Raw genomic sequence first — 27,267 nt, 5'->3', positions numbered from 1 at the left:
CATTTCCATATGCAGGCAGGCAGCACAGACAGCACGCAGGTGGAATGTCCTGTTTCACACTGTGCTGCTGAACCGCAAACACGTCCACACATTGATCATGGATCTATCGATCTGATTCCTGTTTATTGGACACGTATTGATGGGAACGTTATCGATGACATTATGGGATGATTTATAAGTGCGACGTCACTGCGTTTAATGTAATTTGAAAAAGAAAAGGAGTGGAGAAAACTGAGCAGGTGAGAACATAATGCGACCACATTGCACGCTGTCTGTTCTGTTGTTCCTTTGGGATGTGTGTGTGTGTGTGTGTGTTTGTTATTCCTGTGTTGGTGCTTTCCATTATGGTGTTTATTCTAGGCAGCGCGTGTGCGTGTGAGCGCGTGCGTCGCGTCAAAGCATCGTTGTCTGTGGCAAGAAGAATTCAAAGCGGCTTTGTTTATTCGCTATGAAGGAGTATACGTAACGTGCCTGCGTTTTAGTTCCATATTAGTTTATTTAGATTTACATAATTAATAAATAAGTTATGTGAGTTTTTAATTCATAGTTTCGTGTTGTTTTCGCCCTGCTTGGGGCTGCCATGGCTCCCAGCGTTACAACGTTATACTTCCGCATATCAGAACAATGTAAATGTCAACCATGGTGTGTCAGATGAGTTCTGTCATGTGGATCTCTATGGGATAGATGTCTTTATGAAGTTTAAGTCTGGATTCATCTCGTGATGACGTGACATGATGATCCCTGATGTGCCGTTGTTGTCTGCATGCCGAAGAACAGCATAATCTAGTTCTTTATTTGATTGTTGATTCATTGACTAGTTGATTATTTATTTAGTTTTAGCCACAGGCCGAATCTATGAGTGAAACGTGTCTGTTTCATTGGAAAGCTTGAAGAACCGGTTTGTCTTTGTATGTCTGTCTGTCTGTCTGTCTGTCTGTCTGTCTGTCTGAACACACACACACACACACACACACACACACACACACACACACACACACACACACGCACACAGTCACACACACACACACACACACACACACACACACACACACACACACACACACACACACACACACACACACACACACACACACACTCACACACACACACACACACACACACACACTTCAATTCAATTCAAAGCAGCTTCATTGGCATGAGAAAACATACATTTACATTGCCAAAGCAAGTGTCAAAACATAATAAAAACTGTTGAAAATGAGGAACGTATAGGCTACATACAGTTGGAGGGGGTACAGCATTGTGTAAACAGAGCTATGTCACATTTTGACATAGCACACACACACACACACACACACACACACACACACACACACACACACACACACACACACACACACACACACACCTCTGTCAGGTTGCCTTCACAGGAGAAAGTGCCCTTTGTAATGACTATAGGTCATTTACATATTTAAATCATGTATCTGGTTTAGGACTATACTATCTTTTCATGCATAGTTTCTGTCATTCGTAGGCCTACAAAGGTTGTAGAGTAAATATGTAATGTAGGTCATTTAGATTCCTCATGCTGATAAAAGTCTGCTTTTAGCACACTGGCTCTCAAAGTGGGTCTGACAAAGTGAAACCCCCTCGAGGAGGTTCCAATCCAGGACCAGGGAGTTCCCAAATTGAACTTAAAAGCAACCCAGCATCCATATTCTGGGGGAAACATTTGCAGAAAATAGCAGTTCTGCTGTTTTCAGAACATATATTTAAGTAGGTTATAGGCGTTTTGAAAATATTCACACATTTGAAAATATAACCCAGACAGTCTACAAGCTCTGATCTACAAGCACAACCTCGTGGCGAGTTGTGCAGGTCCTGAAAACATTGGTTCTCAATTAAGTGGGGTAATTGTAATTGGGGGGGATTTCAGGGGGTCCCCAACAAAAGTTGGTTAATACTGTAGCCTCAGAATCAGTTTAACCACTTTAACCCTATACTTTAGCTATTCAAAACTAGCAGACGTAGGTCTTTTGAGCTTGTAGGTCTTTTTGTTGTTGTTAGGAGTTGTGTGTAAATGTAGGAATCTTTTCCAGGGGTTTGCTACATTTTGAATCAATAAATGAAATAATAATAATAATAAATCTAACTATTTATTTAGCAAATGTCTCTCCATCCGCTGTCTGACCGCCTGTCTGCATGCTGACATCACTGATACTAAACAGTGTCGCCACCATGGTAAGAGCCACATGCTGAAACAATGCTCAAATTTGGAGATGAGCATGCTGACATCACTGATAATATACAGTGTTGCCACCTTGGCTGTCTGTCTGCATGCTGCTGACGTCATACTCTGACGTCATAGTATTGACATCACAGAGTGATACAACGGGCCCAAGGGGCACCGGTCTGGGTTCTCCAACATTACTTCTGAGACTCCTACAACATTCAGTCCCTAACTGTGCAGACCCCAGGGCACAGGACTAGTAATGATAACTAATCAACATTTCAAAAGATCTCTCTCAATATCATCGATTTTCTTTTCATATTCGACTAAATGGTATTATTTTGACTCCTTCCAGACATGACGTCTGACGACAAGGTGTGCATCCTGACCGATGACGAGGAGGAAGTGAAGAGGAAGTACATCCTGTCTGAGCCCTTCAACAGCCTGTCCCTGGAGCTCCGCCCACACACGTCAGAGCCGCCGCCCCCTTCGGCCACGCCCCCTCCAGATGATGCCCCTCCCCCCACCTCTAGCCCGTCCTCCCCAGATATGGGCTGCTGTGAGCGGGTGTGTTTGCGCGTCAACAGTCGCCTGCTGGTGTCCAAGGTGTTCTACCTGTTCTTCTACGCGGCGTACGGCTCACTGCACCCCCTGCTGGCCGTTTACTACAAACAGGTATAATTTACAATTAACAGTTCTACTGCCAGATTTATTATTCATTTATTGGGGCTGGTGCCAGCAAAAAGCAGCTTACCTTTGTGATGAAAATGATCTATTAATTATTTCCAAACATTTTTTTTTCATTGGATGTATTATATTTGTACTTTAGCCGAGCTGGCGGCAGCGGGCAGCCTTATGCAAAGAATGAATGTGAATTGGGCCGCTCTGCTTGCCATCCATTCAGAGCATAGAAATGCATTTTCTAGAACAGATCCACAGAAAACAGCCAGGAAGTGATTTGGGACTCCATTATTGCTTACGTGCGGTGGATTCTTGAGAGCAGCGTTACGGGAGATGTTTTTACTGTACACGGCGGCGCGACCCCTCATCAGCTTACATCAGACAAGGTAAAAAGAACGAGCCGTATTGGCAGCTCGCTTGGGTCAAAATTGGGGCGAATGGGAACGTCCGAAGCAGTAAAAGAGTTAACACATTAACACACTGGGTGCTGACGACGCGTGCACACGCCAAACTCTTTGATGTCTTTGATGTTTGTTGTTTTATGTAAACCTGGTTGAGATGTGCTTCACTAAATAATGTTCCTTGCCTTCCAAACAGCTGGGCATGTCTCCCAGCCGCAGCGGGCTCCTGGTAGGGATCCGATACTTCATCGAGTTCTGTAGCGCCCCCTTCTGGGGAGTGGTGGCCGACCGCTTCAAGAAAGGCAAGTATATGTTTCAAGGATTTTTACATTATTACAGTATGTACATTATTTTACATTATTTTAATATATATATATATATATATTTATAACAGGAGAAGCATTATATTAAAGAAAAAAGAAACCATGGCATTCTTACTTAAAAATTAAAAAGCCTTTATTTGGTGAGGGCTAATTCATGTTTGAATAATTAATTACAAATGGGATAACCAACAGCCGCCTTCAGGGTAGCCTATATAATGTACAGCATTATATTGTGTCTAAAATATTACTGCTTTTTGCCAATTATTTGGGGGCCCACTTGCAATACCCTTGTGGCTCCCTGGCCCACTGGTTGAGAACCACTGGTTTAGATGAACTGTTTCACGACTAGTCGACTAATCAAAATCTATGGTTTGCTATAATGGCTTAAATGGAGTGTTCCACCCCTCAAGGCAAGGCGGTCCTGCTCTTCTCCGTGCTGTGCTGGCTGGTGTTCAACTGCGGCATCGGATTCGTCAAACCGGCCGAGATGAGCTGCATGGAGAAAGGAGGCGGAGCTTCTTCTCTCACCACGGCCGCCCCGCCCCCGCCCACCACCACCGCCACCCCGCGTCCCCCCGGCAACGACACGTTGCCTAGCGACAGCTCCACCAACCACAGCCGACGCGTACGCAGCGCGGAGGGTTTTCTTCGGCACCCGCCTCTGGTCCTGGCGGCGGGGTTCTGGGATTGGAAGCGCGATCGCCGGAGGATGGCGAGGAGCGTTAACGACACCGAGGCGGCAAACGCCACCATCACAACATCCAACAGTAGCGTTTATTCAACAGCTTTTCCAAGGTTAGTAAATGGTCATTTTGGTGCATTTATATAGCGACTTTATCCAAAGCGCTTTACATTCACACACACACATTCATACATCAATGGCAGTGAAATGTTGCAACCATGAGCAACCTAGTTGCTCTCCAGGAGTCTCCGGCCAATAGCATGTGTTTTCCTCCCCCCACCCAGCTCTGCTCCTCTCCTCCTCCCCCTCCCTCAACGGCTTGTCCAGAGGGTTTTTGTCGCCGACTGAAAACATAGTCCTGCTTGTCATGAATGAATAAATTGTCTTTGCTTCTGGGGTCACTAAACGTCTCCCCACATGGATTTTGATGGAGTGGTGGGTTCAGCCATGTCTCCAAATAGTTGTAATTCTTGCTAGTTAGCCTTCCAAAAAACAACCTGGTTGTAGTTGCCGTTCGGACACATTTTGAGGAGCGGACACAGCACAGGGCTCAGAGCACACTGCTGCGTCATGACGTCAACACATTCGGTGCGACGACCCTCTGCACTCTGATTGGTTAGCGAAATTCTACACTTCCTCCAACAGTGATTTTAACGCGATCGCCCAGGCTTATTTTTCTTCCGATCGCCAAAATAAGCCTGGGTTTCCGAGGCTAATATCCTCCTAATAGTTGGCTTTCTGTTTTAAATCTCTCTCATTGTCTCTTTTCCCTCCAAGATATGTTTTTAAAGTATTGGAAATTGGAAATAGTCAAGTAAAGTACAAATACCTAAAAGTTTTAAGTACAGTACTTAAGATTATTGTGAGCTTCTTTTTTATCACAATAAACGATAATAACGATTATCGTCCCATCCCTACAATACAGACCTACTGAGAAATTAAACTTTGTTTTCAGGCTGCATGGAGCTTCCCGCTCAGCGGTTCATTCTCTGTTTGTTCATGCTCAACTTTCTGAAAATCGGCCTTTGGTTACAGTATGTCACATTCTGTCATTAACATTGCCCTGGGCAGGGCACACAAGAAAACATATTGAAACAGATATTTAGAACAAATGATTATGGCTTCAACAAGTGTTAGGTACTCCTCATGTTTTTGCAAGAAAACACTTATTTCATGGGTTTGGTTTTCTTATTTTAACGTGTCTTTTTTTCATTGTTTGTTTTTCTAGTGGATGATTGCCGAGCTACAACCCCCTCCCCTTTTTTATGTAAAATGACCATGATAGAAAAGCGCCTTTTGAGCTTCAAGTGTGTACTTGTATTTTGTTCATGCAACTAGGCTTGTCACAATTATTACATAATCGTCTAATCGCAATTATTTGACCTAATCTCAATTATTTTGTCATAATCGTTTCCATGTTGAAAAATGTTCACATAATAACATTTTCAAAAATAGTGGAAATAGCAGATCTACAAGCTCACAATGTGTCATTGTCAGACAGTAGACACGTGTGACACTTTGTGAGCTTGTAGATCGGCTATTTCCAATATCAATGTTATTTTTTAAGTATAAAGTCAAATAATTCAGTAATTTCTTTGTACATTTAGGTTATGTGTCATATCTGCCATGTGCAACTTCAAAGCCTAAAAGCCAAACAGAAATGTAATTGTCAACGATAAAATCCCAATTAAATTGTAAATCGCAATTATTTGAGTGACAATTAATCGTCATGTAAAATGTCATAATCGCCTGCCCTACATGCAATGTATACTCAGTCTGTCTGTCTGTCTCTAAGCTCTCTGAGCTGTTTTTTTGCACTGATTTTTGACATTACACTATTAGGTTGTGTTGTAGTTTCTGAGTATTTTGCTTTGTTTAACAATGACAGTGAGATACTTGTTGCACTAACTAGCATTGACTGCTATGGTCTCTTTTTGTAAGACACTTTATGTATATATAGTATACTTATATATTATTCGCCCCCTCTATTGATGCACCTTCTCTTTATTGGTACTGTACTGCTCTTGTTTTTTCCTCTTATCTATCTTTTTTCTTACTTCTCTGTAACTTTGTAAATAACTGTATACTGCTGTGCTACAACTGGACAACTGTTTTTCCCCCTTGGGATAATAAAGGTATCTATCTATCTATCTATCTCTAGACCATCCAACAGCACCCACCCTGCAGAGATGTTCAGCTCCAACTCCACCAACTCCTCCTCCATCAACAGCACCACCCACGGGCCTCCGCCCAGCAGCACCACCCTCAGCACCACCTCTCCTGCTCCAACCAGACCCAAGGATCCCCAGATCATCTACAACCAGAGCCAGGTGGAGAACATCTTCCTGCTCATTCTGCTGGTCATCATCGTAGGTGAGGAGGCGCATTAACAACCACCTGAACCCCAGCATCCTTATGGGTGAATGCTGATGGTCTGTCTGGTGGTCTGTCGGACTTTTTGATTGATTGAAGAGTTTATTAGCAGTTTGCAATAGAAAAAAAAAGTACAGTTTCATGACAGCACAAACCACTGGTAGAAGGTCAACTAAAAAGGAGATTATATTAAGCTTTTCGGCTTATTTACACAGGAACCACTTTATGTATCTCATATAACATTGAAAGACAGACGGATAGAATAGAGTACGGTACTTTGCATAGGATAACAATAACATATCAATTACAAAAGCAGAAAAGAAAAATAATAAAAAAAACAAGCAGATAAAAACAACAGATGGGGCCTTAGTCTATTTACAAGTCACTAGTAGCAGCCGTCTGAAGGTGACTTTTTATACCAATCTTGAAGGAGGCTAGGGATTTGCACTCCTTTAAGGCCTGCGGGAGGGCGTTCCACATGTTGATGGTATAGCAGTTTAGTGTTAATTCTACGTTGAACATGATTAGTGGAGCCTCTGGCGTTGTCATAGTGGACACCCTTGACCTTTAGAAAGTAGTTTGGTACATGGGTATCTTGGAGGTGTAGTGTATCTTGTACACCAGGTCCATTGCAAGATGCTGTACTGTAGACACACGTTTCTTCATAATGACAGAATATATAATTCTCTGTCATTATGCCTGTCTCTTTCACTTTCAAAAGAACCTTTCTTATTGTATTTATCTTTATTTTATTTATTATTTTCCCAAAGAATTATTAAAAATAAATGAAAAAGTTATGAAAAAAAAAGAAAAACCACAGCCTGCTGACATATTAGGAGGGTAGTATGAGTCTCCAGATGGGTTACAATGGGTGTGTATGGGGCCCTCCTCCTGGAGGAGGAGGACTGATAACATTTACATCCAATATCTAAATATTGAATCAAGCAAATTAAAAACTGTTCAGGGTGTTCCTAAATTTTTATTTTATGCTTTAACTATTGAAACATAGCAGATATACAAGCTTGCTGCGAGCTTGTAGATCTGCTATTTTTGAAAAGTTGTGAAAATGTGTGAAAATCTTTGAATATATGTATTTTTTAAGCGAACGTTTGTAACTAAAATTTTGCTTCTGGGGGGTCCCTGGAACTAAATATTTTGAGATGGGGGGTCCGTGGCCAAATACATGTCATTTTGGGGGTCCTTCAAACATAGGATTCAAAAGACACTTATAGAATCGGGTCAAAATTCAAATTTTCATGACTTTTCAAAAAATAGCAGATCTACAAGCTCGCAGCGAGCTTGTACATCTGCTATTTTTCAATAGTTAAAGCATAAAATAATAATACACAGTACTGTGTACCCGTTCTGAATGGGTCAATTTCTCTCTAAACCAACAGGGGAGTTCTTCAGCGCGCCGGCGGTCACCATCGTGGACACGGTGACGCTGCAGAACCTGGGCGCGCACCGCGACCGCTACGGCCTGCAGCGCATGTGGGGCTCGCTGGGATGGGGCGTGGCCATGCTGCTGGTGGGCATCTGGATCGACCACACCCACGTCACGGTCACCATCGACGGCGTGGGCTGCGTGCTGCCCGAGTACCGCCTGCACAACTACCAGATCGCCTTCATCGCGTTCGGGGTGCTGATGGGCGTCGCCCTGGTGGTGGCCACGCAGTTCTACTTCGACAAAGGGGACGGGGAATACCGGCAGGTTTGTATGGCCTCGCAAATATATTGATTGTTCTGTCAATTACTTACACATTTTTTTTGTGAAGTTAAAACCCATTTAGAACGGGTACACATTATTGTGTATCATTATTTTATACCTTAACTATTGAAAAATAGCAGATATACAAGCTCACAGCGCGGCACCGAGTCCTTCTAAGGTTTTTTGAAAAACCTATGTTTCTGTGTCAGCAATTTGGCCAGCCATCGTCAAAGAAAAGGTCCTTTTCACTTAACTCATTTACTGCCACAACCCGAGATTCCAGAGGTATTCCTGATGTATTTTTTAATCCAACATTACGCTGGAGTTTATCTGCTCAAAAAGTAGCGCATCTTGTTTTGACCTGGAAAACGTTTCCTGGTCCTGCCTGCCGTCTCCATTGTAAACAATGCTAACTAGTTAGCTTGTACAGTATGATGGATTTGAGTGCCGTCTTTTGTCATCGCCCACGAACCACGACCACTTTAACACTTATAGTGCCTTTATTTTTGTAATCATCCAAACACAGTGTGCCACCATTCACTGCGCTTTATTTTGAAGAGCCACAATGGTGTCCATGTTGTGGAAATTCACTGTCTTGTGACGTGGATCTACAGTAGATGTTTACTGTCACACAGAAATTAAAATTCGGCACCGCCTATGGAGATTACACGCTTCCTGATTACGTCATCGCCCAATGGATCACTGCACAGTGAGTTTTCTTTCACCAGCGAGTCCCATTGACCGTACGCTAGTGTTGTGTAATATAAACCAATATCCCGAACTAGGCGCTATTGCAATTACACCGTTAAAAGGTAAGAAAAACATAAATGACCGTGGCAAGGAACTACCAAAGTCGAGGATTAATGGTGGCAATGAGTTGAACCAAGTTAATTTAGTTGCCTTAACGGTTAACATCCCTGTCTGCAGGAGGAGCTACAGGAGGGCGGAGCCAGGGAGGAGGAAGGGGAGGGGTCTCCAGAATCGGGCGCTTCTTTCTCTGCGGACGCGTCGGAGCAGGAGTTCCACTACAGTGACCTCCTCAGGCTGCTGTGCAGCGTGCGCTACAGCTCTGTGCTGTGCGTGGCCTGGTTCATGGGCTTTGGATACGGATACGTGTTCACCTTCCTGTACTGGCATCTTGGTAAGAAAAGAAATATACATATTTATACATTTAATGCAGGGGTCTTTAAAGTTTTTCCGATCCATTTACTGGGAGAGAGAGAGATGAAGCAGAACCCCCCACTACATATTGTTGCAGATTAAACTTTTTCATACCTATATTTGCACAAATGTGTATTTTCAGACCGTTAACCTTTCAAACCCTCAATATTTAACTCTTAGTCGGGGGCGTTAGGGATATTTCGTGCTATGTTAGACTAAAAGCGCCAAATGTTTCACAGATGTAGCCCAGGACATGCTCTAATGATTTAGCTTGGGCGCCCGAGTTTGCGACCTTCAGGGTCGTCACAGCGGCCAAATGAAGTTGGGCTCCCATCGACTTTCTATACAGGAGAAAATCTGCTTTAAGTAGGATTTGAGAGGTCTAACTAGGGGTTTGTCATGATGCTGAATCCATTGTAAGCATTTGTTTTGCACAAAAAAACATTCCTTGGGCTAAAAATGGCCCAAGAAAACGCCCACAAAACGGTGAAAAGTGATGACTCATCACTTTTCATCACTAAACCATCGTTTTCTGGGGCCATTTATAGCCCGAGGAATATTTTTGTGCAAAACAAATGCTTGCAATGGATTCAGCATCATGACAAACCCCTAGTTAGACCCCTCACATCCTACTTAAATACCCAGAAAAAATGGTATTTTCCTCCTTTATAGAAAGTCGATGGGAGCCCAACTTTGACGCTTTTAGACTAATATAGCGTGAAAAGGCCATGTTATCTCCTTAACGCCCCCGACTATCTCAGAAAATCTTTACTCTGAAAATAGCCGCACACATATTCAAGCACATGCAATTACCTGCTCATCAGGAGCAGTTAAGGGTTCAAGGACTCTTCAATGGGGAGCCGCAGATCCACCTTTTTAACCACTTTAACCCTATGGACTACAAGCTCACAGCGTGGCGTAATGTGACATGTTGCTAGCTTGTAGATCAGCTATTTAAAAAGGAAAATGTTTGAACGAATCTTGGCACAAAATATTTTCAGATGGAGTTCCGCCGCCAAACAACCTCAAAATATGCTGCTTTGTGAGCTTGTAGATCTGCTATTTTCACTACTTCTTAAACGTTTTTTTTTTTTTTTTTTTAATGTTTATCCCACTAAGCACGCCGTCTAAAAGTGGTCTAATAGTGGTATAGATTTGAAAGTTTTTTTGTTGTCTAAACTTAAACTAGACGACTAATAGACGTCTAATAGTCGTCTAAATGCAGACCGTCTATATTTAGACGACTATTAGATGTCTATTAGTCGTCTAGTCTAAGTTTAGACGACAAAAAAACGTTCAAATCTATACCACTATTGGACCACTTTTAGACGGCGTGCTTAGTGGGATGGAAATTATTTTATTTTATCATACTAAAAAATATTATTATTATTTTGAAATAAGAGATATACATTAAATATGGGAAACAGGTAAAAAGGAAAATTCGCAACCCACAAAAATGGGTCCATGGCCCACTGTTTATTGTAAATCTTCTCTTGTGTTTGATCAGAGGACCTGAAGGGGACCACCACGCTGTTTGGCGTGTGTTCAGTGCTCAGTCACGCCTCAGAGCTGGCCGCCTACTTCACCAGCCACAAGTTCATCGAGCTGGTCGGACACATCAGGTAGGAGAGCCATGTTTACTGCAGCCATTCTCAACCTGGTGTGCACACGCTGGTGGGGCCGTGAGGATACTGCAAGTGGCCGCCTAAAAACTATGCTTTTTTTATGTATAGTAAATTTACATTACAACCCATTCAATCCGGGAAAGCATCTATAGCATCTCGAGGCAAGGCAGCCGCTGTATCTTCTTAGGCAACTGAGAAGTTTTAATGCTAGCAAACACACCCTGACCATGGTCTATAGGTCACTTACTGAGAGCGTTATTACTTTTAATATCGTTTCCTGGTATGGGAACCTCTCAGTTGCGACTTCAGGATGTGTAGCACCATAACCAAAAGGGCAATTCAGATTTACAATGACTCTAACCCTCTTCGCCCCTCATTTGAGCTGTTACCAACAGGCAGGAGGTTTAAAGTACCTCTGGCAAAAAAGAAGGGTTACAACAAGACAACGATATTTTGTGCCAACTGCAGTAGACATTTTAAATAAGAAAATGTTTAAATAGTTCCCTACAGCCCTTGATCACTGCTGCTATGTTATGGGATGCAGTTTATGTTGTTTTTAATGTATTTGTGTATTCTATGTATGTATCTCATATTATTTTCGATTTTAGCTACCGGTATACAGTATATAGCACTAATAGCACATTGGTTGGCTATAAAAAAAAAGATAGCAGATATACAAGCCCATAGCGCATCACTTTGTGCCACGCTATGAGTTTGTAGATCTACTATTTTGTTAAATTATATATGTGTATATCTTTTAAAGCAAACATTTTCTTGGGGGTCCCTGCTGGAACAACACATTTTAAGATGGGGTTGGTGGCCAAATACATATCATTTTGGGGGTCCTTGTCATGAAATAGTTTGAGAACCACTGCTGTGGAAACATACCTTTATTTTCTTAAAGAAAACAAGAATCTCCTTTTACACAAGGTTGACATCTGCTTATTATATACAAGACACAGATAGACTACAATATCCACAACCCCTCAGGACTCTGCTTCTGCTGTTTCCAATGCTTTCTATCCAATGCAGTGTATTCTGTTGAGGGAACAGAGGGCTTCTTGTGGGCTGTGGCAGGGAGCAGTGATATCTGACACCACAGTGTTGGCTTACACACACACACACACACACACACACACACACACACACACACACACACACACACACACACACACACACACACACGTGTATGACTGTACTAGTGAGGACATCAACGTTTTAGGGCAACATCGAATTAATAAGCATAAGAATAAAATGTTGACAATACCGTAGCTGGAAAAAAAAACAAGTGGGGGCACGGTGGCCCATTCCCTCGGTTTGATTCCCACTGTGGACGCTGTGGGCGTGTTCCCCCCTCCGCGTCATCAGTGCCAACACCCTAGGTGGGGTTGGCAAAAGTGCCTTTCTGTGTGGAGTTTGCACGTTCTCCCCGTGTCTCCTAGGGTAGGTAGCCTAAAACAAAGTAATGCAGTAATCCTGGTCTCTATACTGCCTTCCCCTGGCCAGCCGGGGCGCCTGATGGTTGGAATAACGTGATCCTTCCACGTGCTACGTCTAGCTGGGGAAACTCCCCCACTTGTCAGGTGATAAGAAGCAACATGGACTCCTCATGCATAGAAGGAAGCATGAGGTCAGTCTGTTGTCTCCCCAGGTTGGCAGAGGGAGTATAGCGCCCAGGATTAAATTAGATAATTAGCAATTGGGTGAAAAGAAATGGGTTATAAAAGTCGTGGGATGAAAAATATAAAAAAAATCGAAAATAGCTGAAACGAAGCCAAGATCTACAAGCTCACAACTTGTCGTGATGCGTTGTGATCTTGTAGATCTGCAATTTCTCTGTGTGTGACATTGCCACACAACTAAGTATCAATAATGCAAATGTATAACCATTGTGTCTATTTCTCAAATTATACTATACTTGCGGGGACATTTGTCTCTCGCAAGTGTAGTAATACAAGTGTGCGCACGCACACACACACACACACACACACACACACACACACACACACACACACACACACACACACACACACACACACACACACACACAAACACACACACACACACAGTGTCAGCTTACGGGCTGGGCTGTCTAACGTGCAGTGAAAACAAAGCAGCTCTTTCAGCAGACTGCAGGACAAACCCAGCAGCTCGCTGTGTGTACTCTAGTGCTGTGGTTCTCAACCTGTGGGTCGGGAGTCCACAGGGGGGTCCCCACATGATTTTGGGGGGGTCCCCAGAGGACTGTGAAGTGATAATTTATCTAAAGACTTAAATTGTAAATTCAAGGACCTTTTTATTATCAAAAAATAATGAACAAATAAAGATGAGAAAAAGACCATTACTCCATCAAAAGTAATCAACAATCTAAATATACTATAAAAACTGGTCAAACATTGGCCAAATTGTCAAATAATATAATTTGTGATCTAAAAGCACACAAAGGCTCACTTTGAGAACAAACCAACTTTGACCTTTTAACAAAAAATGTTTTTTGTTTTTTGTTTTAAGCAAATACACACATACTTTGGCTATGAGAAAAAATCATTAAAAGTAGAAATATGGACATAAGGTGTCTCCCGACAGCATTTTATTTATTTATCCTGGGGCTGCAGTGGCTCAGGGGTAGAGAAACCGTCATTAGAACACAGAGGGTTCCTGAAAGGTTCCCAGTTCGATCCCGGGCTCCCCCAGAGTTAGTGTGGAAGAGTCCTTGTGCAAAACTATGAACCCCTAGTTGCTCCCGGTGAGCAGGTTGGTGCCTTGCATGGTTTCCTCTGCCATCGGTGTATGAATGTGTGCGTGAATGGCTGAACGTATTCCACAATCTATGTAAAGCGCCTTGGATAAAAGCGCTCTACAAATGCACCATTTACCATTTATCTTTGGAATAGTGCTCACTGTGAATGTCCCTACACAGTGTCGTTGAAGCAGCAGGTTAAAGTCCATCCAGTTATCAGATTTTGTGTGTGTCCACGTGTCCCAAAAGTGTAGTATTTTGTAAGGACGATTAAACCTTGTCCTCGGAAGAAAATGGCTTTTTTATGGTGAAAATGTATGTTTAGATTTGGGTTCACAAATAGGAAATGATCCAGGTTAGGGTTAGCATTTAGAGATTAGGGTTAGGGTTTGGAGTTTTCCCTTTATACTTAGTTGTCACAAACCGAAAAATGCATTATGTAGAATATCACATATTTTTACTCTAATACATTGATGTATTGATGTATTGTGTGTGTGTGTGTGTGTGTGTGTGTGTGTGTGTGTGTGTGTGTGTGTGTGTGTGTGTGTGTGTGTGTGTGTGTGTGTGTGTGTGTGTGTGTGTGTGTGTGTGTGTGCGTGTGTGCGTGTCTGTGTGTGTGTGTAGGGTGCTGTATATTGGCCTGGCGTGTAACACGGCTCGATATCTGTACATCTCCTATCTGACCAACGCATGGATTGTCCTGCCCATGGAAATACTGCAAGGTAATGCACGCACGCACGCATGCATGCACGCGCACACACACTTTTGTATATCTCTATACTTGTGAGAGTAGGCCTTAGCAGGGCCTACTATGACAATTTAGAAGGTTAGTTTCTCTCTCTCTCTCTCTCTCTCTCTCTCTCTCTCTCTCTCTCTCTCTCTCTCTCTCTCTCTCTCTCTCGTCCCTGTTGGCTGAAGAACCTGTGTTCCGATGGAACCAATGTAGTTATTGAGTCACAAGCAGAGAATAACTTTAAACTAATTACAATGCAAATTATAACAAAATTGTTGCTTTCCCCAGGTATTATATTCTCCGCAACACTTGTATCCCCCTACCTTGACAAACGGTATATTGCCCAGTTCAGTAGCTCAGCACAGGTTAATGTACAGGTATTATTCTTAATTAGCAGCAGCAGCTGCAAGTGTGGCATTCAGTTGTTTACTTATTAAAATAATAATATCCACTGATAATAATCATCATCATGCCTGTTGCTAAGGTATGGCAAGGCACCAGTCATGTTGCCATACCTTAGCTTTTGCTGAACTGACACCACTGGTCACAAGCTTTTATTAATCCTTTTCATTGGTTCAATTCATAAAATCCACAGACACCACTTTCACTTAAAAAAGATAATATATATATACAGTAGTATAAGTAGCAGCTCTACATTCTCACGACATGTCGAGCTTGTCGATTTTCTTTCTTCTTTCCTGTAGATACCTTTCATTGGATCAATATTTATAAACCCCCCACACATACACTTAACCACTGGCAACCTGGCAAACCTGTTTTGGGCATGGCAGTACGGCCAGACTACACCAAAGCTTTTCACGCGCGTCTGTGTGTATAATTGACTATTGATGACTCATGGATAGTGCAAGCCCCGGATATGCATGCTGTAAAAATAGGATTGGTTCTATTTTGTACGCGCGTATGTGTTTTGGACACAGACACTCAGGAGACCAGCACAAATACTCCCTCCTTGGTGTAGCCAGCATGTGTGCGTGCACATTTTGTGGTGTAGTCCGGCCATTACTCATTACAGTTAAAAATAGCCGATTCACAAGCTCAAAACACAATGGACCATATCAATTTGTGCACTTTTTTTTATTTGAGTTGCAGCTTTGTGAAAGATAAATAAATCAAGCAGACTGTTAAATGTTTTTGACTATTATATTTAATATTTTCTTTCTCTCTCGGCTGTAAATATGTTTTATAACACGCACTCCCGCTATGCGCGGGAAAGGCGAAAACAGAGTTTTCTGAATTAGTTTTCTCAGACGCGTTGCTGGTATCTCTTGCTGGTATATGGTAAAAGTTCAGTCACCCGAGAGAGACCGCTGCTCCTACACTTGGAAAGGAGTCAGCTTAGGTGGTTCGGGCATCTAGTACGGATGCCCCCCGAGCGCCTTCCTAGGAAGGTCCTCGATGCGCGTCCCACTGGGAGGAGACCCCGTGGCAGACCAAAGACCAGATGGAAGGATTATATCTCCACTGGAAGGGAACACTGGAAATATCAGTTGGAACTGTTACCCCCACGACCCGATCCTGTATAAGTGATTGAAGATGGATGGATGGATGGATGGATGCACGCACACACACACACACACACACACACACACACACACACACACACACACACACACACACACACACACACACACACACACACACACACACACACACACACACACACACACACACTTGTATATTACTATACTTACTTACTGTACATTCTACGATGGTGATTTGCCATCAAACTTAATTCTGAATCCAAAAAATAGCAGATCTGGCTTGTAGATCTGCTATTTGCGGGACACAATCATCATAACACACCCTAAGCCCAGCGTGTGTGCTTAGGGTGTGTGTGTGTGGGCGCACATTCGTGCGTGTATGGCACCTGCGTGTGTGTGTTGGCTTTGAGCCGGTATAAAGGGCAGCTGAGGACGTAGGAGAATGGGTGTGTTTGTTTAGAAACTCTCTTATCGCCCAACCAAACGCTCCTTTTCCTCTCTCTGTGATGCAGAACAGGATGTTGGTTTAATATCTCTTTGTTCTGTTAATGATTAACATGATGATGTACAGATCAGTGGTTCTCGCATAATGCAAGTGGCCCATGAGTGATGCTGCTGTAAATTGCATATAGATCAGGGTTCCCACGGTCATGAAATTCCTGGAAATATTTTGAAATTAGAAAAATATAATATTTTTCCAGTACTGGAAAGGTTTTGGAATTGATCAAGGGTCCTGGAAGGTACTGGAAAAAATAGCTATGCATTGTCTTTGGTTATTGATTTTGTTAATGCCTCTGAAATGACAAATTAAACATTGGCCAAATTGTCAAATATTAGAGGCAGAAATTGTGAAAATAGCAGATCTACATGCTCACAACGTAGATCGGCTATTGTCACAATAAAACCCTGTTATACAAAATTCCTCAACTCTTAGTGCTCGTCATGGTGCCGGGGTCCCCAGTTCAAAATATGATTATTTCGGGGGTCACAGCCTGAAAATGTTGAGAACCACTGGCATACACTACCTGTCTTTGGGCATTGCGCATAGGAGTAAGTGCTATAATAGGAACTTGAAGCATATTATGTTGAGTTGAGTTTATTGATCTAAGCTGGAACACAATCCATTGATTGAAGTACATTTACTTAAATACAGTACTTAAGTACAATTTTGAATTATTTGTTCTTTTACCTCTACCCCACTACATCTCGGATCCAAATATTGTGCTTTTAAGCCTCTATCGTAGGCCAAGGTGAAGAGCTATCACCTCACCACGGTGTAGTTTTTTATAGCTAGAAAACTACACCACGGTGAGGTGATAGCGCTTCACCTTGGACTATGATAGAGGCTTTACTCCACTACAAGACAAGTATTTGAGAACTTTAGTTACAAGTTACTTTAGATGTTGATTATTATTACAAAACGTACATTAACCTCTTCGCGGCACTTGGTGCTGCGCTGTGAGCTTGTATATCTGCTATTCTTTTAATAGTTAAAGGTGATACACCATGCATTTAAAAAGTATTTATGTCATATTGTTTATGTCCCAAAAACGTTTTTCAAAAGGTTTGAGGCTAAATTACCACTCCTGAATAGAGAGCCTCTCTCATTTTTGAATGGCTCTCAGAGCATTTTCAGCTGCAGTACCACCTTTGGCCTGAACTGCGCCACCCCCCCCAAAAAAAATATTTTTGAAAAAAAAAAAAAACATTTTTAAAAAAAAACGTCCGATGATGACGTCATCATCGGCAGCAAATCTGGATAGCCTGTTTTGAGAACCCGTGGGATACTTTTAACCTTCGCCTTCTCAAAACCAGAGAAAGACACAACGGTCAGAAATGGGACTTTCCCAAAAAAAGGTTTTAAAATAGGAAAAGTGAAATTTCATGGTGTATCACCTTTAAAGCATAAATTAATGGTTAAAGGTGTATTCAGTGATAATGAAAGTGGCCGGGGGTCATCTTGTCCCTTACTGGCCATGTTTAGTTTTTTATAGATTTTTTGAAGCGGTGGAAACCGCTTCCAATGAATGGCTTTGTGTGTATCACGCCCATATATGGACATAAGGTAACGGACATTCTGTTTTTGAAAAACCCTGTTCATTCTGGACTGAGATCACCATATATGGTAATTAAACGGACATTCTGTTTTTGAAAAAGCCTGTTCATTCTGGACTGAATGAACAGGTTTTTCCTGTCCCGTACGTGTAAAATATCAGTCCAGAATGAATAGGCTTTTTCAAAAAGCAAAATGTGTGTCCCATGTCCATATATGGTCATTTCAGTTCAGAATGAATAGGCTTTATACGTCCTGTACATCTAGAATATGTGTGCGGTGTCCCTCCCGGTCAGATGAATGGATACTTTGAGGATTGGTCAAGCTTCACATGATAATTTGGCCTTCAGGGTTTATCTGTCTTATTTAAACACTTTATATTTATTTATGTATTTATTTAATTATACATTCTTATTTTAATGTATGTGTTTTAATCTATTTTATTTTTTAAACCTATTATACCAACTGTCATACCAGCTCTCCAAATACATTCAGAATAGAAGTTTTATCTGTCCACCGCTTCAATTCGAACCGAGGTTTGATTTTTACACCATTATACAGTAATGTTCTCGTTTTGATCATTAGACCCAATCACTGAATATCGGTAGGCCTACGTCTCCAGCTCCAGGATATGTATGATACTGATTTACTACGAGACTGTGGCATTTTATGAGTTCAGTAGTTTACAATCTAGGCATTTAGCAGACGTTCTTAATTCAGAGCGACTGTAGTTCTCAAAACTTTTATTTTGACCATCATAACTAAACATCATAACATAACTATGGCCATACTCTACTCTGATTGGTCGAGGACTGGCTGGCCACCTCTGAAAACCGAATCTAGTTATGCTCGTAATACGGGCCATGGTGGAAGTCCTTATATGGTCAGCACATATTCTAGTGAGGAGAATGAATGGAAAATGTACCAATTGCTTTTTGCGGATGACGTGGTCCTGATGGCACCATCGGTCCGAGACCTTCAGCTCTCACTGGATCGGTTCGCAGCCGAGTGTACAGCGGCCGGAATGAGGATCAGCATCTCTAAATCTGAGGCCATGGTTCTCAGCAGGAAACCGATGGATTGTGCAGTCCAAGTAGGGAATGAGGCTTTACTCCAGGTGAAGGAGTTTAAGTATCTCGGGGTCTTGTTCACGAATGAGAGAAAGGGGAAGACGGAGAAGGAGATCAGCCGGAGAATCGGAGCAGCAGGAGCGGTTTTGCAGTCACTAAATCGCACTGTGGTGAAGAAAAAAGAGTTGAGCCGGAAGGCAAAGCTCTCTGTCTACCGAGCAATCTTCGTTCCTACTCTCACCTATGGTCATGAAGTGTGGGTCATGACCGAAAGTATAAGGTCGCGGGTGCAAGCGGCCGAAATGGGTTTCCTCAGACGGGTGGCTGGTATCTCCCTTAGAAATAGGGTGAGAAGCTCAGTCACCCGAGAGAGACTTGGAGTAGAACTGCTGCTCCTACACTTGGAAAGGAGTCAGCTTAGGTGGTTCGAGCATCTAGTACGGATGCCTCCCGAGCGCCTTCCTAGGAAGGTCCTCGATGCACGTCCCACTAGGAGGAGACCCCGTGGCAGACCAAAGACCAGATGGAGGGATTATATCTCCAAACTGGCTTGGGAACGCCTCGGTATACTCCCTGAGGGAGTTGAGGAAGTTGCTCGGGATAAGGAAATCTGGAGGTCTCAGTTGGAACTGTTGCCCCCGCGACCCGATTCCGGATAAGCGGTTGAAGATGGATGGATGGATGGATGAAATACAATCACTGAATATACCTTTAAAGTAATAATGCATTATAACACGTTCCCGTTCTTAATGGGTTTAAGTGGTCAAAGATCCATTAAGGAGCCATTATGTGTCTGTGTCCTGCAGGTATAACTCATGCGTCTGTGTGGGCAGCCTGTATATCCTACCTCAGCGCGGCGGTTCCCCCGGCATTGAGGACCTCAGCCCAGGGGATTCTGCAGGGATTACACCTGGGTCTGGGGCGAGGCTGTGGAGCCATGGTCGGAGGGGTCTTCGTCAACTACTTTGGTATGGATTCACAAATGACGTTTTTACAATTTAGGTATTTAATGGCAGACACTCTCATCCATTCTGCAATACTTAATAGCAGACACTCTTACTTAATACTCCTTGCATCTCAGAGTTGCTTTTATTCTTTGGCTATTGAAGAAATAGCCCATCTACAAGCCAACAATGTATACTTTGTCTATGTATGACCAAATGTTTTAATATTCTGAAGAAGAAAAAAAAGTGAAATGAAACATTCTTATAATCATATTTTGATGCCAATACCAATAACTTTGACAAAATAATGTTTTGAATGCAGGACTCTGGGGCAAAGATTTGATGTTTTTCTACAAGCTTGTGAGCTTGTAGACTTAAATCTAACACAACGGTGACATCTAGTGGAGGATATTGTTGACCTTTTGCCAGTATTGCACTTTCTCTACAGTACACACACATTATTAACCATGATCACTTTACCTTGTTAGCCTACCTTGGCAAACCTTTTTTGAAGCCCACATTTATGATGCATTATGAGGGCATTCATACATTAGACAATCCCCTACCATAGCTGTTTTTAAGTCCAATTTAAAAACCTATTTATTGAATATTGCTTACTCTACCCCATGATTTATTAATTATATACTCTTTTCTTTTTTTATTCTGTAAAGCACTTTGAATTGCCTTGTTGTACGAAAGGTGCTCTATAAATAAAAAATCGGTCTGAAAAGTCACCTACAGACGGCTGCTACTCGAAACGTGTAATAGACTAAGCCCATACTTACCTCCCCGTTTCCACTGTAAATATCTTCCCTTTATTTTTTATTTTATTGTCCTTTTCTTCTTCTTTTTGAATGCTTTTTCCCCTTTTGTTAATGATGATATCCTTTGCAAAGTACTGCGTTCTATACGTCTGTCTTTCAATGTTATATGAGATACATAAAGTGTAAATAAGCCGTAAAGCTTACTAGGATCTCGTTTTAAGTTGACCTTGTACCAATGATTTGTACTGTTATGAAACTGCACCTTTTCCTATGCAACCTTCTAATACATTCTTCCATAAATCAAACAAACAACCCCTGTGACCCCTGTGTGACCTCTAGGCGCTGCAGAGACGTTCAGAGGCATTGGGATGACCTCACTGCTCATCCTGCTGGTCTTTGCCTTGATCCAGTGTCTGACTGGAGAGAACCAGGACAAAGGTACACACGCACACACACACACACACACACACACACACACACACACACACACACACGCTAGTCCTGTCACAATTATTACATAATCGTCTAATCGCAATTCTTTTGTCATAATCGTCATTCATTCAATCGTTGTCATGTTGAAAAATGTTCATATATTTTCAAACATTTTCAAAAGTAGTGGACATAGCAGATCTTCATCGGCTATTTCCACTATCAATGTTCTTTTTGAAGTATAACGTTGTCAAATATGTCAGTAGTTTCTTTGTATATTTAGGTAAGTGTCAACAACAAAAACACAATTAAAAAGTTAATATCAATTATTTGAGTGACAATTAATCGTCATATAAAATGTCATTATGACAGCCCTAGCACACACACACACACACACACACACACACACACACACACACACACACACACACACACACACACACACTCACGCACACATATGAACGCGCTCGCGCTCTCTCTCTCTCTCTCTCACACACACAGAGGACAAGATGTTAGCAGAGAACATTCCGGTCCCGTCCAGTCCGGTTCCCATAGCAACCATTGACCTGGTCCAGAACCCCTTGGGGGCGCGGGCGGGCGGAGGGGCGGGGCCTCTGGTCCCGGCGGTGAAAACCAAACACCAGGTACTGTATATAATATGATACTACCAAGTACTGTATGTAATATGACACTACCAGGTACTTAAAATATGGCCCGCCCGTCACAAGTATTACATCATTGTCTAATCCAGCGATTCCCAACCTGTTCATATAACATTAAACATTAAACTGTAATTTACTGTCTGGGGCAGAGAGAAAGACTCCAATTCCCAGAATGCAACTGGAGATAACATGATCAGGAAATCTGGTTTTCCATACAGGCCAGCGCATAGGGGCCAGCATTATGAGATTCACAAAAGTGGATTCATCTCGTAATCTAACTCTCTCAATGCATCTGTGACGCACTGAGAGCTTGTAGATGGGCCATTTCTGGTTATTATTGTAAAATTAGAGCATTTGAAGTGGTTGAATTATGTTTAGAAGCATCTTTCATTAAATCTTAATAATCTCGGATATTTCATTTAAACGCTTAAAGGTTAAAGATTTCTATATAATGAGTACTTTTACGTTTGGTACTTTAAGTACATTTTGATGCCAATACTTTGGTACTTTTACTCAAGTACATTTTGAATTCCGGACTTTTACTTGTAACAGAGTATTTCTAAATTGCAGTATAGATACTTTTATTTAAGTAAGAAATGTGAGTAGGCCTACATTTTTCCACCACTGGTAACGTTGCCATGCTGATTGACCTCCCCACCACTAGGAGGAGCAGGAGGAGTGGAGCCGGCCGGCGTGGGGGCTCAGTGGCGCCCCCTGGGTCACGCTAACGTACACGCTGCTCAAGCTCCGAGAGACCGTCGTCATGAGCAAGAAAAACCCGCCGCCCGCTGAAGCACAACCCCTGCAGGTATGTGTGTGTGCGTGAGTGAGTGCGTGCGTATCTGTGTGTCTGTGTGTGCATGTGCGTGCGACCGTGCGTGTGTCTCTCAGAGGCCTCATTCCATAAAAATGTAAAAAGTGACCACTTGACCCATTAGGATGCCTATTCTAAAAATATGTTCTAAATCGCGTAGTTCTTACTGTTTCAAGATGTTTAAAACTAGCAGATAGCTGCTATTTTTTTGAATAGCCATGACACAAGCTTTCACTGCCATATGTTTACATATAAAAGATCTACAAACTCACAACGCATGGTGTGTGTTATGGAAATAATTATACATTTGAATTACTCACTTATTTGCACTAATTGTTCAATGAATGTGAGATGTGGTTATGGATAAGGTAATGAACTGTCAACATGCTGTCAGTGTGAGCATGTCCCTGACTAACTGTCTCGCACTGTGTCTGTCTCACTGCTTCTCAACATCGTGAAGAAAGGTGAGACGCTTCACTGTGTGTGCGTGCGTGCGTGCGTGCGTGTGTGTGAAAGAGAGAGAGAGAGAGAGAGAGAGAGTCTGCCTCTGCTCTTTCTGTCTCTCTCTGGGTACGTTCAGACAGGCAGAGACAGATGCATTAGCCTCGGAAACCCAGGCTTTTATTTTTTGGCGATAGGAAGATGCATTGACCCACATCCACTCCCATGTTAAGGGAATGACCTGGAAGAGGAGTTAGGTCTGTGATCAAAGAGGTGTTATGCCGTTGGTTCAGCACTGCTGTACTCTCACCCTGTAGAGACACTCACTGACCAATGGGATAGACCTAAACACTGACCAATGGGACAGACCTAAACACTAACCAATGGGACAAAGCTAAACACTGACCAATGGGACAGAGCCAGACACTGACCAATGGGACAGACCTAAACACTGACCAATGGGACAGACCCAAACACTAACCAATGGGACAGACCTAAACACTAACCAATGGGACAGACCCAAACACTGACCAATGGGACAGACCTAAACACTGACCAATGGGACAGACCCAAACACTAACCAATGGGACAGACCCAAACACTAACCAATGGGACAGACCTAAACACTAACCAATGGGACAGACCCAAACACTGACCAATGGGACAGACCTAAACACTAACCAATGGGACAGACCCAAACACTGACCAATGGGACAGACCTAAACACTGACCAATGGGACAGAAATAAACACTAACCGATGGGACAGAACTAAACACTGACCAATGGGACAGAAATAAACAGACAGACAGACAGACCTAAACACTGGAACATCACTTTGTTGACACTCACATTAACTACTTAAGTGGGAAGGTTCAAAGGTAATGGAGTAATTCTGCTATAGGCAGGATCGATACGCCGCCTTTTGAGACAAATATCTGAAGGTACCCTCTCTCTGTGACATCTGTGTTATCTTTAAAGTACACAGAAGTAGTCTGACGAGCATTGTTACAACTTTTCTAAGAGAGTAATAATTCATGTATGAAGGTATTAAAGTGTAATGTGTGTGTGTTGTCTCTGGTTCTAGGTGTCTAACGGCAGGCATGTCAGCGGCGGCTACCCTGATGACGGACAACCCCAAGACCCGCCCCAGAACCAGTCGTCTGCCGGCGGCCAATCGGAACCGCCGCCCAGCTAACGACAAGACACTGGCTGACCTTTGACCTCTGAAGGCCAACCCAGGGATCCAAAATGGACCCTTATGGGTCCGTGAACTCTGAGAGCGTAGACATGTTTTTGTATCTATGGGACCCCAATCCACACTGTACAATTCTAAAGAGTTAATGTAACTCTGAGAGTGTACAAATGGGACCCACCCGCGGGTCCATTTGTACACTCTCAGAGTTACAGACCTGTAAGGTTCTCATTTGAGGCCCACGGGACGGACGTTGAGAAACGGTGGTCTAGAGTACTCCTGGGCGGACCGGGTGAGGTTCGTTGGTCTTGCTCGAGGACACAGCGGGGGACCTTTTGGCTTCGGTAGAAGTCGTTATCATGTCATTTATGGTAGAGCTCTTAGCGAGTCCAAAATGACACACCTGGTCTTTAATGGACCAAGAAATGTGTTCTGATATGCGATTGGGTTCATGGTTTTCTTGTTTGTTTTTTTGTTTTTTGTTTTTTACGACTGACACAAGCCTCAACTGGACCCGTGAAGATTGTTCAGAGATATTACGGAACTGACGGACTATAAGGCGCACTGTCAATGAATGGTCTATTTTCGAACTGTTTTCATATATAAGGCGCACCGGACTACATAATAGACACTAATGTTGCGTTATGCATCCAACAGATGGAGCTGTGATAAAGAGAATGTCAATGAATGATCCATATATAAGGCGCACTGGACTATAATGCGCACTGTCGTTTTTTGAGAAAATTAAAGGCTTTTAAGTGCGCCTTATAGTCCGGAAAATACGGTAACAACAATATCATTTATTGTTGGGACCGTAGGTCGCAGTTTAGTATGAAAACGGTCACATCTTGTATCCGTGTAACATCTCTGTGTAACGCTCGGTTTGACGCTCTGACATCACTGAGATGTCAGGGGAACCACGCTAACAGAATCACTTTTATTCTATTATATGGAGATCCCTGATGTCATCAATATTAAGCCCATATCTAAAAGGACTTCATATGGGAATGACCATATATGGAAGCCACCTCGGCCACATACCACAAAATAATCCATATATGGCCAAGACAGCCCGTATCTGTGTGGCTGGTTCTACAGACATGGATCTCCATATATGGGCATAAAAGGGATTGTATGTATGATGTCATAGGACTTTCACAAATAGAATAAGCATGTTTGGGGTCTATATCTCCATATACAATAAACTGGGTCTCCATATATGGGTAACTGGTCGATATACATCTCTGGCCAGATGGCCAAGTCATGGCACGACCTCACGCTTTAGGACGAGGTCGCTTGTTGTCTTACTCACATTAATTTATTATTAAATTATTGTTATTAAAGGTAAGGCAGCAGATAAAGGACAACTTTTTATAATTACACACTTGTCTATATCTAAACAAAAATACCAGTTTCTTTTATTCCATATAATTATATGGGAATTATTTAAAATGGGATGTTCTGAACACACTGTATTGTGATAATATTTGCCTTAAATTGAACATTGTGAATGTCTAGCATTTAAATAATATCACTAATTATTTTCAATGGTCTGGACGCTTCTCTTCTGTAAAAGGTTACATTGATTGTATATTGATGCTATAATGTGCTCTATAGTGCATAGCAGTCTATCTCTATGGGAAGAATCATGGATTTTCTATCTGTGGCACCACAAAGTGGCCACCTCCGCTATGCCACTGCTAAGGGTCTTCAAAACGGGGCACGGGACACCTAGCGGGTCCTCGGTTACTACAGGGGGTCCTCCAGATCGTTGTGTGATAGAAACTTTTTTTCTGCTTTTTTATATTAACCGCTTGAACCCATAGTGTCCATATTCAGAGAACTTAGCAGATCTACAAGCTTACAATGCCTCACAGTGTGAGGCGTGAGATTGTAGATCGGCTGTTTTCGGCAAAGACGTTTGGTGTAGAGGGGAAAAAGAGCAGGCTAAGTACAGAGTGAAAGTTCAAGTTTATTAAGTATTGACGGTTCAAGTGGTTAAATATCTGAAAACACAAATTGGCATCAATTCAGTGTACACTGATGATCATGCTGTCAAACAATGAAACTATATGGAATCTATAAAAAGGTTGTGGGGGTCCCTGCTACACATCTTTCTCAACTAAGGGGTCCTTGACCTGAAAACGTTGAAGACCCCTGCCCTATAGCAGTGGTTCTCAACCTTTTTACACAAAATAAACCCTTTTGCATCATACCCGTTCATTATTTCCTTTTAAACACTTGAGCCCTGGGGTTCGGTAACTGAAAACAACAAATGTTGTAGATCAGGTATTGTCAGCAAAACAAATGTGACATATATACATTTCAAAAATACAGATCTACAAGCTCTCAGCACGGGTGTCTACTGCCCTAAACAAACCCATTTCAGTCATTCTTGTTCAGTTACTGCACTTTGGCTTAGTTTGTAAGGCAGTGTAGTGGAAAAATCCTGATTTTTCAATAAGCAAACTCCTTGTACTACTGAATTACAAACCTGCGTTGACCATTTGGAACCGGTCACAGAACTGTCACTCTGAGGGTCCCTCGATCCCATGTTGAAAACCAGCGATTTAGCTGTACTTTAGTCTAAACAGGCTCAAGTGATATTTTTCATATCCATATCAGAAAGCTTGTGTTAGGGCACGATCTGCCGATTTTAAGTCTACCTATGAGGGCAGATGCCAATGCTTTTCAATGAGAAAAGAGTGGTTTGTTGCAATTTGCAGATTTCCTCCAACATGGGTAGAATAAAAGTGCGGTGTGACTGTGCTCTCAAA

The 27,267-nt window shown here is 42.4% G+C and overlaps 1 protein-coding gene across 1 annotated transcript; it reads left to right on the top strand.

The window, feature by feature from the left end:
* The first annotated feature begins 25 nt into the window (after positions 1-25).
* Positions 26-26,675, top strand: LOC308295239 (major facilitator superfamily domain-containing protein 6-A-like). Its single transcript, XM_080738250.1, has 14 exons — positions 26-239; positions 2,547-2,866; positions 3,470-3,575; positions 4,007-4,391; positions 6,440-6,651; positions 8,049-8,362; positions 9,287-9,500; positions 11,028-11,142; positions 14,510-14,607; positions 20,050-20,211; positions 21,291-21,389; positions 21,882-22,024; positions 22,707-22,850; positions 24,383-26,675. Exons 2-14 carry the CDS (start codon positions 2,549-2,551, stop codon positions 24,491-24,493), a joined length of 2,421 nt encoding a protein of 806 aa, XP_080594376.1. The 5' UTR covers positions 26-239; positions 2,547-2,548; the 3' UTR covers positions 24,494-26,675.
* The last annotated feature ends 592 nt before the right edge of the window (positions 26,676-27,267 follow it).

This window comes from Nannobrachium achirus, assembly GCF_963921795.1.
Source record: "Nannobrachium achirus genome assembly, chromosome: 12".
Classification (NCBI taxonomy): Eukaryota; Metazoa; Chordata; class Actinopteri; order Myctophiformes; family Myctophidae; genus Nannobrachium; species Nannobrachium achirus.
This window is presented reverse-complemented; position numbering and strand designations above follow the sequence as displayed.

Bases quoted from the DNA above. Each gene is read 5' to 3' on its own strand.
- LOC308295239 (XM_080738250.1), top strand. From the start codon at position 2,549: ATGACGTCTGACGACAAGGTGTGCATCCTGACCGATGACGAGGAGGAA. The intron at 21,390-21,881 runs GTACACACGCAC...TCACACACACAG, and splicing joins TGGAGAGAACCAGGACAAAG to AGGACAAGATGTTAGCAGAG. The intron at 22,851-24,382 runs GTATGTGTGTGT...CTCTGGTTCTAG, and splicing joins CTGAAGCACAACCCCTGCAG to GTGTCTAACGGCAGGCATGT.